Raw genomic sequence first — 15233 nt, forward strand, 5'->3', positions numbered from 1 at the left:
GGAACAATGCTTCAAGATGCCATTGATAAATTGGTCAAAGTGGTTGCCAGAGGTATTAACGGCAGAGTTACATTGTAAGTTGGGAATGAACATTCATGCGCAGTGGAGGGTGAATGAAAAACCTGATCGCCTGCTTAATGTGTGATGTTTCACAGCGATGCTCTGCTTTTCCGGCTCATTACTCATTGTTCAACTTCTTCTTCTCTCTCTCTCTCTCTCTCTCTCTTTTTACCTACTTTACCCCCTTTCTTGCCCAAGTTTTAGTTGCACACTGTGTGTGCAACATACAAATTCATTGTTTTAGGATTTCAAAATATTTGCTTTCACCGCAGTCCAGTAGATCTATTGTAATGCATTATACACAGTCACCATGACAGAATATGAAAAAGAACTTATGGCATGGTATATCTTTTATATTTTATATTTTTGTTATATTAAAGTGATTCACTACTAACATTCCATTATACTCAACTCTAGCACGCGAAGATGTATTAAGTTTAGAAAACATTTCATTTTTTTCTCCCTCATCCTGTACACACTGTCATAATAATGCAAAGTGCATACTTTTGTGATTATCTAACTTTTCTGCTATTATGATGTCCAAGGCTGTTAAGTATAGACAGTATTTTAATGGTGATTTTTTTACAAAATGTAGCTCACTTGAGCCAAAGCCAAAGGCTCAATGAGCAACTGCGATCATTCATCATGCGGCATCCCTCGTGCATTATAAAACTAAACTTTTTACATTTTTATCTTCTCCTTCAAAACCTCACAACGATTTTAATCAAACTTGGTAGGTAGACTCCCTATTAAAGGGTGATATGATCTCAATTTGTTCAGATGGATGGGGAGGGGGCAAAGCCCCCATATTTTTAATCTTTTGTAGTATCAAATTTATACTAAAAAAATAGATTATCTTTATAATGACTGTACACAATTGTACTTTTACGTTTGTTTGCTTGGATACGAATTGGGGGCTAGTTTTCAATAATCTTTTCAAAAATGCATTGTCAATTTTTTTACAAACTTGGCAGGTAATATTGCCATTGTGATACGTGTAGAATTACAAATGGACACACCATACTACCCTGGAGGTAAACACCCCCCCCCCCCCCCAGTTTGCTAATTTCTTTATAGAATTATACTAATGGGCACCATGGTACAATACTCTGGAGGCCACTAAAGCCCACCCTCCCCCTCCCCCCCCCCCCCCCCCCCCCCGCAAATCTGTCAATTTAATATGTGATAGTGAGCAAAAATGCATGGAAGGTGAAATCATAAGGTGAGCACTAGACCCCTCTGTCTCTTGTTGAATGTACCTGTTTGCTGTAGGGCCTATTACAATTTTATAGTACATTTTCTTCATCCGAAATGTCTAATTTTAGTTTTGAAATTTCTCCATTTGGGAGTAAAACTTGATACATTTTTTTTCATTTAACTGATTATGTTTTGTTATGATGTAGTACTACGTAATTTGGTCTGCAGAGCTTCGTAGTGCTGTCTGTATGTATGCACCAGCTTGCTGTACTCATAAGGCCGCATTCTGGTTTTTTGGTGCATGAATACACATGGTACAAAGGCATCATGTGTAAATGGTTTGCATAACTGAATTTCCTTCGACAATTTCTTGGCATTATCTTTTTCCCCACCAGAAATGTCAGCATTGAAGGCAACCCGATACCAGAGGAGCCATGGGCATTCCTTATCGGTGAAGAGAGCATGTGAGTATATGTATCTGTGCAGACTCATACGTATATGATATCATTTATTGCACTACGCTCATTCACACTACCACCGATAGCCCCAATTATTTGCATTGCAATTTGAATCGCAACACAAGAATAATTTTTTTTTTTGTGTGTGTGTGTGTGTTGTGGACATAAGTGAGACTATTTGTTAGAATCAAATTTAGATCCGCTCAACACTAAAAGTGTGACTTTTGTGAAGTATTATTTTTCTTCTGAATAGTTGTGATTATTTATCATTTAAGGAAAATTCCACAAAATTTCATGTTTTATGAAAAGTTCACATTCCCTCTTGCTACTGAGATATGTTAAGGATGATATAATTCCTCCTGTGTTTTGAAATAGGTGAGTTGAGTGCCTTTTCATTATGCTAAAAAAATGAAAATATGTTGAATTCTCCTTTATATTTTTTTATTATCATTGTATGTCATTGACATCTTGAAATGTTGTAGTCTTCTCATCCAGCAATGGTGGCTTCAAAACTTTGAAGACTCATTTTTTTTAACGCATCATCTGATTTTCATGAAACTTCACTGATCTTTTCCAATATTGCTGCATTTGCTCAATTTACTAATATATAAATGTATTATGATATAAATATATTAGTTTCATTCTCTTTTGCATAAGTGCCATTAAAGTTTGGAGCTTATCTTGGTTAGAGAAAGAAAATGTTACAGCCATAGAGTGTAGGGCTTCTATCTTAAGAATCTAATATCGTGCCAGAAGTATAGCTCCATTTGTATCACGCTGTAACTGCTTCATGATGGATTTGTTTCCCTGCAGAATCGTGAATCTCTCACTCCGTCATAACAACATCACGCAGAAGGGGGCGGTGCTACTCGGGCACGCCATCTCCACGGAGAGGTTGTGCAACAAAAACCTGCTCTCCCTCAACCTGAGCAACAACAAGCTTGGCGATGAGGGCGCCATAAGCCTCATAAATGTGAGTAAAAGAAAACGAACTAAACAAAGCAAAAATCTTCCGTGGTCACCTTGAATCTCTTTCCTATTACACTGTACGCGTACACTTTCCACTTTCCACTGTACCTTGTTTGCGTATTTCTGGGGTCTTTTTTGTGTGTGTGTGTGTGTGTGGTACAGTGCTTAAATGCATTTCAATTTGTATATTTATCACTCTTTACAAGCCATCGGACTTTGTTGCAGTCTAAAACTGTACCATTTCATCACAGCCTTTATATAAATCTGAATAATTTTTTGACTGATGTTTGTTACATTTGCATGTATCTTTCCTGTACATTTTATTTTTAAAACTGGAATGAACAAACTGCATAAAACTTTCCTGTTGATATACAATTTATCTTAGTAAAATTCTCAAGCCTCATTCTCTTTCGTTTCCCCCTTTTTTTAAGTGTGATGCTTTGTCATAACTGCGAGAATTTCTCATTTTTATTGAGAATTTCCGTCACAGATGTTAATCTTTCTGGAGGCATGTTGATGCTACAAGGATGCAAAACTTTGCTGAATAAGCATCATGTATTTTCTTTCCCGGTAAAATTCTTCATCATGTGGCGCTTGTAAGGACAGACAGAGAATTAAAGAGAGAGAGAGAGTCTGTGGGCATGCTACTTTTGATTAGTAAACACTTTTCTATATTCCTATGAGAATTACATTGCCATCTCTCCCCCCAACTGCCGTCATACAGTGCCATTTGGTTTTATTATTATTTTCTTCTTCTATTTTTTCTTTTTTGGGGTGTTGGGGGAAGATGATTAGTCATCAACCTTCAACTCTCATACCATGGGAATCAGATCGCTCATAGAAATTACGCATGCATCGTGATTACTTCGTCTCAGCTGACAAATAGCCGCCGTGATGTTCTGACCGTGGCTGTCCTTGACAGTTTCTGCTGTTCTTTTGTATAAGAAACTGGCTGACGTGTGATTTGACTTTGAATGTCCATAAATATCTTAGCATCGGAACAGACTCAGATGCTTGCAAGGGAAAGTCGCCTTCGGGGAGAGGAGTTTATCGTGCGCAAGAGATAATTTAGGTCTTCTTGAACATATCATGTCCGGAAAGATGTCATCGAGTGTGCGTCGATACATCAGCAATGGACATTCTAGTGGGATCTCGAGGTGGCTACAGTGTAGCTAATATATAACTAGGAGATCTCTATTCATCAATGCTATAAAATTTGTACAAAAACAACTTTTCCCCCCTGGGGAAATAACGAGTGCAAATGACTTACGTGTATTCTGTTACTCGTAGGTTGTTTTAACATGCATAAAGGTCTTTGAAGTACGTACCAGTATCTAGAATAGTGTCATAAGGGAATATTTGTTATTCCAAAACGTGAAGTGAGTGACAGTCTCAAATAGAATATAAAACAAAATGCAAGTATGTCATTTGAAAAGGAAGTCTAATTTTACCTGCATACTCTGATAGACCTCCTCCACAAGGGCCCAATGCTCCCAAAGTCATAAACATCCGGTCCTTTCGTGACGCCACCGTAATGATAGTACTATCAATTTTAAATAGCTGCAGGTCATCTGCTTCAAATACAAAACTCTTGATGAGAGCTAGAGACTTTACAGAGATGGTACAAACATTCATTCTCAAGAGTCTCTAAAGATCCTTCAAACTTTCCAGACTATCTTCTTTGAATATATGCAAGGCTTTACTCATCAGTTTGTCTGTATGTGTGTGTGTGTGTGTGTGTGTTTCAATGCATGTCTTCTTGATATGCCTTTTTATGATGCACGGCAAAGCATGGCAAAGATGTAAGGATGTAGAGATATAATGGGATTGTAAGCAAAGAGATGCATTGTAATATCCCACGGAATGATTTCATTGAATACAGTTAAATCTGCCTTAGTGGCCACCTGTCCATAGCGGCCGCCTGACATATAATGGCCACTAAAATATGTGAAAATCCCACAGAGAAAAGCCAAATGTTAATGATCCTGTCTATCGCGGCCGCCTGTCTATAATGGCCACTTTTTGTCTCTCTTGGATTGGCCACTATAGACAGGTTTGGCTGTAATTATGTGCGAGTACCACTGTATAATATGAAAATGTGCTCAGTCAGAATCAGAGTTCATATCTGAGAATTTCACACAAGTTTGTGCTCCGTTAGTATAAGAATCCCCTTCACTTCTTCTTGCCCATTTTCCTATAGAAGAAAACTATAATAAGACATAAACAGGTGTTCTTTTTATTTCTACACGTAACTTGGTGCTCAAGCATGTAAGAGAGAGAAAGGGAGAAATTCGAGAGAGAGCGAGAGAGAGCGGGAGAGAAAGGCACTAGATTTCGCCCATTGACAAAGAACAGACAGATTGGTAATCCACCTGTGCTAAAGCAGTCAAGTAGTACAACTATTTCCTATCCGAGCTGGTCAACTGCATGTGCCATCGAAAAATGCAAAATATCAGTTGAACGTGAGATACAAACAGAGCGTGCGCTGGGGTGGCAAATTCTTTTGTTATCACTATAAGGCCCCAAACGGGGTCAGTGAGAGTCAAAATCTCATGAGCTCAGCCTCTATTGCTACGTACATGTACGTCTTCATACAGGTATGTACAAATTTTGCAGCGAAACAAACATGCTATTACGTTGGAAAGTGTAAATCACACAAAACATGCAATTCTGAGACAGAAAAAGAACTGAATAGCTATTGATAGCTAGCAGAAACTCTAATCTTTCTCAAAAAGTTGTTTTTCTAACATCAGAATGGTACAGATAAATATGACTTTTGGCCACCAATCGAGACACACTTGTGTACATTGGGGAACCGGGTATACCTGGTTCCTGGAAGGAATGGGTTCAAATTAATAGAAAATGCCACTTTGATAGACAACTGAAAGTATATTATATAACGCCTGAAGAGGTCCTTGTCATTTGATTGGTTGTTTGACATTGATCATTCGGCCCATTTCACTATGACGTCATCGTCCGTGCAATTGTGGCTCCATTTACAGTGCAATTGTGGCTCCATACGATTTGCTCCATTGCACGCTCGTTGATCAGTGCCCGAAACACTACGCGTGTAAAACGCTTGCATTTGCAGTGTGTGTATGCGACAGCGCGCTAGCGCAAAGCGTTCACTGAGCACTCTCGCAATCTCAGATTCTCTCGTTTCTAAATCACTAAAATATCAAATGACAAGGATCTTTTTTAGGCGTTATATAAAACAAATAATAAATATTTTTCATTCGTGCAATGGACAGAATATTTCATTCGGTGAAAGATGAAATGTTTGATCCATTCAACTCGGCTGCGCCTCATTGAATGGATCACTTCATCTTTCACCTCATGAAATTGGAATCTGTCCATTGCACTCATAAACATTCATTATTTGTATACTATGGCATGGACTGCTCTGCCTTTATTATAAACACACTATGCAGTGAAACATACATTACCAGGTATTTGGAAGAGAGAGTCATTCCACTTGATTTTTCTTACCCACAAAATGTTTCAATACAACCTGTAGACTAAAACTGTGTATCTATTCAAGATATTACTATCTCAGGTATATATACATTACAGTTTAATATATTGGGGGCTTAGGGATTTTTGTTTCAGGGGTATTTTTGTTTTTGTGTTTATGTTTGTTTTTTTGTTTTTTTCACTTCTAAATAATCGAACAGGTTAACTCTAGTCAGAAATTTTGTGCCCGTAGTGAGCTGGTTTTCACGAAATTGATATACAGGAAAGAGTTGCTTTTTTTTTTCTTTTGATAATCAAAATTACTGGTCTATGATCATCATAGCATGCCCAAAACCAAATTTTGTACCTATCAATCAAATTTTCATCGATCAATCAGCACTATGATTGGAATTTTAACAGCGACAAATGGCAGAGATTTTCTTGATCCAGGCTCCACCTGTGTTGTCTCTTTTTTTTTTTCACATCTGTGATGCTTCTTTGGGCACACATCCATCACAGCCAAGACAGTGCTAGCAGCATCGAAACTCCTTGTTGATTTTATGCAAGTTCTTTGACGTAAATCCTAACCACAAAAATACTGGAGATTAAGTCAGCAAGTGTTCATTTCCTCCTCCATCCATTAAAAAAAAATATATATATATATTATTATTATTATTTATTTATTTTGGTGCATGCAGGGGCTTTAAATAAGAACCTTTTGACCAGGGAGGGGGTTACATCCTGGATATTTTGAGGACAAGTTTCCTTAAAGTTGTTTTCTCATCGCCATGAAATGGCATGGGGTCAAGAAAAGGAATATGTTAGTGTCTTTGGTAAGGGAATTAGTTAGTCTAATCTTGCCGTAAGAATTACATATATGCACCAACAGAATCTTGTGGTGTAATGATTGTTTTCTCATTTCAAGTCAGATGACCTTTAATGATGATCTGCGTGCTATCAGCTCATGAACAGAGTGGCCTTCTTTTGATAAAAAAAAAAGTCTTGTGAGAAGATATCATATTTCAACTATTTAATTCCACAGAGGAGAATGACCTGAGGCAAAAACTTTTTAGAATTTGGCTCTTCAGAGAGAGTTGATTAGAGGAGCGTTTGCTTCCATGAAAGCAGTGGAGAACTGGGGGGGGGGGGGGCAGATTCTTCAATGGACATGATGCTGGTGCAAGCAGCCTAACAACCCAATCAGTTTTCAGTTTAGTTCATTTTCATATTTCTCAAAACATAAACAATACTTTAGTGGTGACATAAAATACATAACATGCTCAAAACACATCTCATAAAATATACAGAAAAAAAAACAATATTGCAGATGTAAAAGAGTTAAGACTAGAGAGAGAAACATGAAGGAAACCTATGGAAGCTACAGCTTGTAGGAATTGCAGGTTTTCAAGGAAATATGAGTTCTTAGCATTATGGAGGTCTGAAATTATATGAAGCTGTCCAAAACAAATATTCATATATGAAAAACTAGACAAAACTGAACAACTTTCTTTATTGAAGCACAACCATGATGTAGCGGTAGGACAGTGTAGTGAGTTATTTTATAACTCATTATAGAATTGCATGATATGGGACAAACAGTATATCCAAAGAAACAGCTCTCAAAAAGCAGTTAATTCTGTTGTCAATCAAACTGATGGTTTTACCATCTCCAGTATTAACCCCTTTGAGGATGGGCTAATTTTGCTACAATACACATTATTTCCCATAGACCCTTGCCCGAGCATACACGGGACTCGTCCTCAAAGAGTAATTAAACTTCGGCACACAAGCTTCAAGGGTTGCATAAAAGCAGCTGAAAATAATTTTATCTCTTTTTCTTTACTATATTAAAGACATGATACAATCCCATGTGTATTTATCCAAACAAATGCAGAGAAGGATTGGGTATACACAGCTTCTATGATTATAAAGTTCAGTCTAGTCTTTTTATATTTGTTAGTTTGCATAGTGAATTTGTTTCAATATTCATCGATCTATTCATGGATTTTGTCATTTCTTCATACATTCATTTATTCATTCATAAATTCATCGTTTATTCTTTAGTCATTTATTTATCTATGTATTTATTTATTCATACTTGTTTATTTAGCTACTTTTTATGTTCATTTATCTATTCATTTTTGATACTCTGTACTGTTTATTTATTGCTTTCTCCATTGTTCATTGACCATTTCCTTTCTGTGTTGTTTGTCAGTCTTGTCACCATCATTGTCTTCTTCTTCTTCTTTCACCTCCCCATCCTCCTCCGGACAGGGTCTGAGAATGAATCGAGTGGTCCTGTCCCTTTCCCTGGCTTGTAACGAGCTGACCGACAAGGCAGCCACCTACATAGGGGAGGTGCTGTCGCGCTTTCCCCTCACCCACGCCGAGGTTGTCGAGAGGCGCAAGGTTCTCAGCGACAAGGGGTCACCGGAGCGGGGCAGTGGCAAATCTGTAAGTTGTCATCGCGTCTCAATTAAAAAAAAACACACACACACTCACAACGATGTACCCCCCCCCCCCCAAAAAAAAAAAAAAAAAAAAATGTAGGCAATATTTCTGTCTTCATGATTTCACAGAAATTTGCAAAACCTATTCAGATGTTATGTGTCTTACTCAGAATCACAGAATTATGATTAGTTTCTTCATTTCATTTGGCTCTGTATATTGATCTTTCTGGTACGACATTCCAAGTACTTGTGGTTGTAAAGAATATTCTTTGTTTCAGGTGAATACCGGTACACTGTTTGCATTGTCATATGATTGCCATGCAGCCAGTTTCTATTTACTGCAATGAATATTGTGAAGTTGTGAAAACAAAGAAAAATTTTCTTAAAACATTGACAATGCGTTTGCTATAGACAATTCCAAATTATAGCGCATGCATGGTTTATCAGAATCTATAAAGAGAAGAAGTTTTTTTTTTTCATAATAAGTTATCATTTACATATTATGTCAATTAATGAACTTTGAATTATGACAGATTTTATACAGTACTATCTTTTGTGGTTGTTAAATTAGAGATGTGTGCAAATACACACAAATGATCACATAGACAAATCAGACGCACAGCCACAATATACTATTAAAACTAAATCACAGTCATATTTCAGTTTGTGATGTATGGAAATTGGTGATGATCACCATAAACACATTATTATTCCCAGTGACCAAACCTACACATTGACGTGGTCACTATCATTTTCATTGTTTTATCAAGCTTGTGACATTTGAAAAGAAAGGGATGTCGGTCACCGCCAATTGAGCGTGGGCCTCAGTTGATTTGCAGTCTACCTGAGTCCCAGATTCTTTCTGGGATAAACATGCAGTGTTTTTCAGGGTCAAACTGTAATCCCTGAGGGAATCTTGAATAACAGTGAAACCCAAATCGCAAGATCTCGAGCCCTCTTACCATGAAAAACACTGGGCAAATAGTGGGATAATCAACTTAAATGTGTAAACGTGTCTCTCTCTGTTCACCAAACTTTGTAGCCGCCCCCATCCAGGAGAGCTGAGTCCAAGGACAGGCCGGGAAGCGTGAAGAGTGGGAGCCATCTGGATAAAAATGACAAGAAGAGAGACAAATCCTCTAAGAGAAAGGTAAGTTCTGTGTCTGTGAGCTAGTCCCACCCTATCAAATTAATGTTGCCTATGGTGATTGCACTTAAAATGGGTATTATGATACATGGACATGGTCTATACATACTGGTATATATATGTGTATTTACACCCTGTATGCATATGTATGTCATATTTATAATGTATATTGATATAATACAATGTATTCATTTCATATGTTTGTGTATGAGGAATGAATGCTGTCGGCACATATTAAAGTGTGCGGCGCGCCATTTTATGATAACCGAACGTTATAATAACCGTTTACCCTCTGTCCTTGAGAATGAACTTGCATGCCTGATTTGCCATTTATTCTTATGCGAAAACTGTGTTGGTGTTTTGGGAAAGCATACACTTGTCTGCATGTGCATTATTGTACGTAGCTTGATATTTTCTCTATCTTTAAAGATTTTCCACATAATTACAAACTCTTAATACATACATCATGTTGGTGGTACCTTCCTTGTAATATCATCTATCAAAGACGTATAGGCCTACCTGAGAGCAATGTATTGTTGTTTTGTATAAATGAATATTTCAACGATGAATTAAGTTTCAGGGACCACATGCATGTCACAAGATTGTATCGTGTAGAAGGGAACTGTTATCACTGCAACTTTCATTGTAGTTTCATGCAGTGACCATAGAAATGGCTGGGAAATGTTTGCAGTTACATGTAAAGGACAAGTTCACCTTCATTAAAGGGAACGCAAACCCAAAGAGCAATGTGGATTGAGTAAAATTATTAACATTAGTAGAACACATCAGTGAAAGTTTGAGGAGAATCGGACAATCGATGCAAAAGTTATGAATTTTTAAAGTTTTGGTGTTGGAACCGCTGGATGTGGAGACTACTAGAGGTTATGACGTATGAGCGGACAACAACATAAAGAAAATATAAAAGGAATTCCACAAAAATTTACTTTTCTAGCAAAATGAAAGAGTCCTTGACTAACCGCTTTCAGAAAGTAGGAGGAATAATTGCTACCCCTAACATATGTCAGTATCAAGTTGATGGAATGTGTAATTTTCATGAAAAATGAATTTTTATTGAATTCCCTTTATATTTTCCTTATATTGTAGTCCACTCATACGTCATAACCTCTAGTAGTCTCCTCATCCAGCGGTTCCAACACCAAAACTTTAAAAATTCATAACTTTTGCATCGATTGCCCGATTTTCCTCAAACTTTCACTGATGTGCTCTACTAATGTTACTGCTTTCACTCAATCCACATTGCTCTTTGGGTTTGCGTTCCCTTTAACATAAGGATTGAGAGAATGCAGCAATATTAGTAGAACACATCAGTGAAAGTTTGAGGAAAATTGGACAATCGATGCAAAAGTTATGAATTTTTTAAACTTTTGTGTTGGAACCGCTGGATGAGGAGACTACTAAGGTTCGTGATGTCATATTAGTACAACAGTATAAAGAAAATGTTAGGAAAATTCAACATATTTTCACTTTTTTTTTGCATGATTAAAGAGCACTTGACTTGCCTCTTTCTAAAGGCAATGGGAATAACATTACCCATAACATATGTCAGTAACGAGTCAAGGGAATGTGTACTTTTTTCAAAAGACGAAATTTTGTGAAATTCTCTTTATATTTTCCTTACATTGTTGTACGCATGTGACATCGTACACTGCAGTAGTCTTCTCATCCCGCGGTGACTGCACAAAAACTTTAAAAATTCATAACTTTTGAACGGATTGTCCGATTTTCCTCAAACTTTCAATGATGTGTTCTACTAATATTGCTACATTCTCTCAATCCTTATGTTAATGAAGGTGAACTTGACCTTTAAATAGTCATCGCCCAGCCTCAGCAGTGGTTACTTCAACTGTTGTAAGTTGCAATATATGTGCTTGATTTTATGACATTTTTTATATTTGATACTAACCATCTCTCCTCCTCCCCCTGAAAAAAAAAAAAAACACACACACACAAAAAAAAAACGGAGATAAACACGCAACATGCATTGTGTGAAAGAAAATGAACTTGTTCACCCTATCGTGGTTGTGCCAACAGCAGATAATGGTGTGGTGTACTCATATTGATATAGAAAGAAATCAAGATTTCCTACATTGCTGGTGATTTCACCCATCTCAAATGAGGAATAAACATGACCGAGCAGAAAGTGAAATGTTAAATTGAGTTGTGGCTGTGCTACCAGCTATGAAATTTTCGTGGCAGTGTACCAGATTTTTATGTTTTATATACACTGTATATATATTTTTTAAAACTCAGTACAGCATGGTGTCATGACTTGGGAATTTTTTTCCCTGTGGTCGAATCTTGAAGGTGACTGCCACCTGTATTGGCAAGATGCCTATATTTTAAACAGGAATCAAAGAAGAGGCATATATGGAAGCACATGGCATTCACTTGGGTTCTTGTATAACTGCAATCTTAACCCGCTGCCTGTGTTATGTGTCAGTGAATATGTATTCCTTTTTCGGCAGGATTCAGCTAGGGCGCTGAAGGAAGAGCTCAGACATTTCAGGGCAGAAGCTGTGGTAAAGCGACACCGAAGTTCTTCAAAATTCCATTGAGACGCAAACGAGCCAAACCTAATTTCCTTTTCATGATACACGCTCGCTTGCTTCCAGAATTGATATGTATGGCCACAGCTTCGTTCGTGAAGATCAAATCACGTGCTACATTTAGAATGTATCAAGTAGTCGCCCTGAAGACATCTACAGTAGCTTCTGTGATAAAATGCTGACATCAATGAGAGTGCCGTACATTATTTTGTTATCATTCTAGCACTATCACATTTTCACTTCAGAGAACCGATAGCCTAGCCTGGTACTGGTTTACAATATTAATCGAGTCATATCATGTATTGCCCTATTACTGCTTTGCTCCATGTGAACTGGGGGGGGGGGGGAATGAACACATGTACATTATATGAATACATGAATTATGTGTCTTGCAGATGTCATGGTGCATTCTGAATTCCTTAAGGGGGGGGGGGGGATGTTAGATTATTTGCCACAGTAAGTAGGGCATATGGGTGAACCAGGAACATAATAGTGTGAGTGTGAGTTCTGTCTCGAGGTTATTTTCAAAGGTATATATCATAGATATGTCATCAAATTTGTCCATGTCCATATCTGAGGTGAGTGGATTGGAGCTTTGACATAGATTTATTATGGTTGTGTACTACGGCACGTACATGGCAACTGGGGAAGTAATCAGATCAAATATTTGTTCATTACAGCAACAATTCAGATTGACAGCTTCTAGTCTCCTCTATGAGAATTTGATCTTTATAGAGAACATAACTTCCCACCCCTAATGGGACCCAATTTTGATATGATTTCCACATATGCAAAATATTGTCGGCCTTATGACAAAAGGGCCTTAGAGAACTTCCCCTGTTATGCCAAAAGGGCACTAATAGTGTACAAAATCTGTAGTGTTAAGGGCCTTTTGGTATAACAGTGGAAGAGGTTTAAGGCCCTTTTGGCATAAGAGCGACAATATGTTTTATAGTAACGTTTGGTTTCGTTGAGCTCATCAAAAGTATACAGAACTGCACTTCAATTATGACGTAATTAGAATACAGTTGAAACTTCAGTCAAATGCAACACACAAACCAGAGTTGCTGATTTGAATACTTGAAATATTTTCATTGATTTATTTGGTTTCAAAAACACTGCTAACATACTGGCCACATTGTTTCAGTAGTTTAGACTTGTAGAACGAGCAATCAACCTGTTAAAGACTGGTTTCGAGTGTACTGTATGCAGGTTTCTGTGTGAAACATGCTGTAGCAAAATTAGCTCATCCTAGATGGGTTGATTTTGATTGGGAAAGAAGTTGGGGTAAGTGTGTTTCATTCAAAGATGTGATGCTCTGTACTGCCACTTTTGGATTGTTGCTTTCCATTTCGGTGTTCAAATCGTTTGTGAGATCTGGCAACATTCCGTGTGCTTTCGTTGTTTGTGCAAATGATATGGCATCTTGACGCTTTGAACCACTCCACCCTGTGTCTCCCATGCAATGATGGAACTTTTCATATATTGAAGTAAGTTTGCCCATTGCTCTCTCGTACACATGTTATGTTGGTTGACTCCCATTAGTAGGTCACCCCTCTATGGCAAGAATACACAGGGACGCCGCCTTCTGGCACAGAGTCCAGATGTCAAAGTGTACATAGTCATTTTTTGTTCCTTTTTTTTTTCCTCCACAATTATGGAAGGTCCTGGACCTGTTCCAAGGCATGAGACAAGACCTTTCTCATTATAGGACTGTCATGGCACTTAACATCCTTGCCCTTCATCATGCAATGAATAATTATTCCTCCATTTTGTGGGATATACAAGATGACAGCATGCATTATGGGGATTACAGTAGCTCTTGTCTAAGTGTTTATGTAAGCCATTTCTCAGTGAACTCATGGGCAATTGATGTCAGCCTGATTTGCTGTCTCTTGGTCTCTTTTTTAAGTACTGTAGATTTGGGGTAGACTGGTACATGATCAAAAAAAATATATATATATATATGGGGTATTACGGTACCCATTTGCTGCTTGCTATTAAAACATCTCTGCATTTCCTAATTATTTTGTAACTTTGCCATTAGACTCAAAAGGGTGTCATAATCCTTGCCCTTTCCCCCAACCTTTTTTCTTTTTCCTCCATTGGCAATTGCTTTCATGGAAGAAGAGTGATGATGATGATGATGATGGTGATGATGATGATGATGATAATGAGAGGTTGGTTTTTCATTTACTGGAGGATGCCTTCTTATATTGTACCACAGTAAAATGCTCAAAGCTTATTTTAACATCTTATTACATTATGTAAAAGTACTGTGTACTAAAAGTCCACTTTAAACTTTGTGGGATTTTTTTTTTTCGGTGATAGGCAATCATGCAATCTGCTGTAATTTCAGCCACCAATTTCAGTTGAGGGTGTTTTGCTGTTCTTATTTTTTTTTCATCGTAAATGCAAGAGAGATACTTGGTATATTGTAAATGTTAGATTCAAACTTGTTCCTTGATTAAGATTTGAATGAGATCTTGGCCTGTTACAAAAGGTCTTGGGTGAAATTGATAAGTTCTCATGGCATTTCTTATAATGTTTCTACAGTAAATAAAATTGTCATCTGTTCAGGACATTATAGATACAGGTATAAACACCTCTACCATTTTTTTTTAAAAATAAGTACATGCTAATCTGCATTATATTCAGTTTGTAACAATAAGCATTTAAAAGGAGAATGAAATCCAAATATACGTGGAATGAGTGAATGCAGCAAAATCAGTAGAACACATTTAGTATAGTAAACTTTTAGGAAAATAAGACTATCCGCTGTAAAGTTATGAATTTTTAAAGTTTTGGTGCAGCCATCGTTTGATGAAAATCTACTACAGTTTGTGTCATCACTTTTGGAAAACAATCTAGAGAAAATATAAAGAAAATTCCACAAGCTGTATTTTTGTATATTATTGTGAAAAGTACACAT

The 15233-nt window shown here is 37.2% G+C and overlaps 1 protein-coding gene across 1 annotated transcript in view; it reads left to right on the plus strand.

Moving 5' to 3' along the window:
• LOC140238243 (leucine-rich repeat-containing protein 71-like) overlaps window positions 1-15233 on the plus strand; it is a 118054-nt gene that overhangs the window by 51544 nt on the left and 51277 nt on the right. Inside the window, exons 6-9 of the mRNA XM_072318179.1 lie at window positions 1653-1721; window positions 2529-2688; window positions 8412-8591; window positions 9630-9737. Of these exons, the coding sequence (XP_072174280.1) occupies window positions 1653-1721; window positions 2529-2688; window positions 8412-8591; window positions 9630-9737 (517 nt within the window). The remainder of the gene's footprint in view (window positions 1-1652; window positions 1722-2528; window positions 2689-8411; window positions 8592-9629; window positions 9738-15233) is intronic.

This window comes from Diadema setosum, chromosome 14, assembly GCF_964275005.1.
Source record: "Diadema setosum chromosome 14, eeDiaSeto1, whole genome shotgun sequence".
Classification (NCBI taxonomy): Eukaryota; Metazoa; Echinodermata; class Echinoidea; order Diadematoida; family Diadematidae; genus Diadema; species Diadema setosum.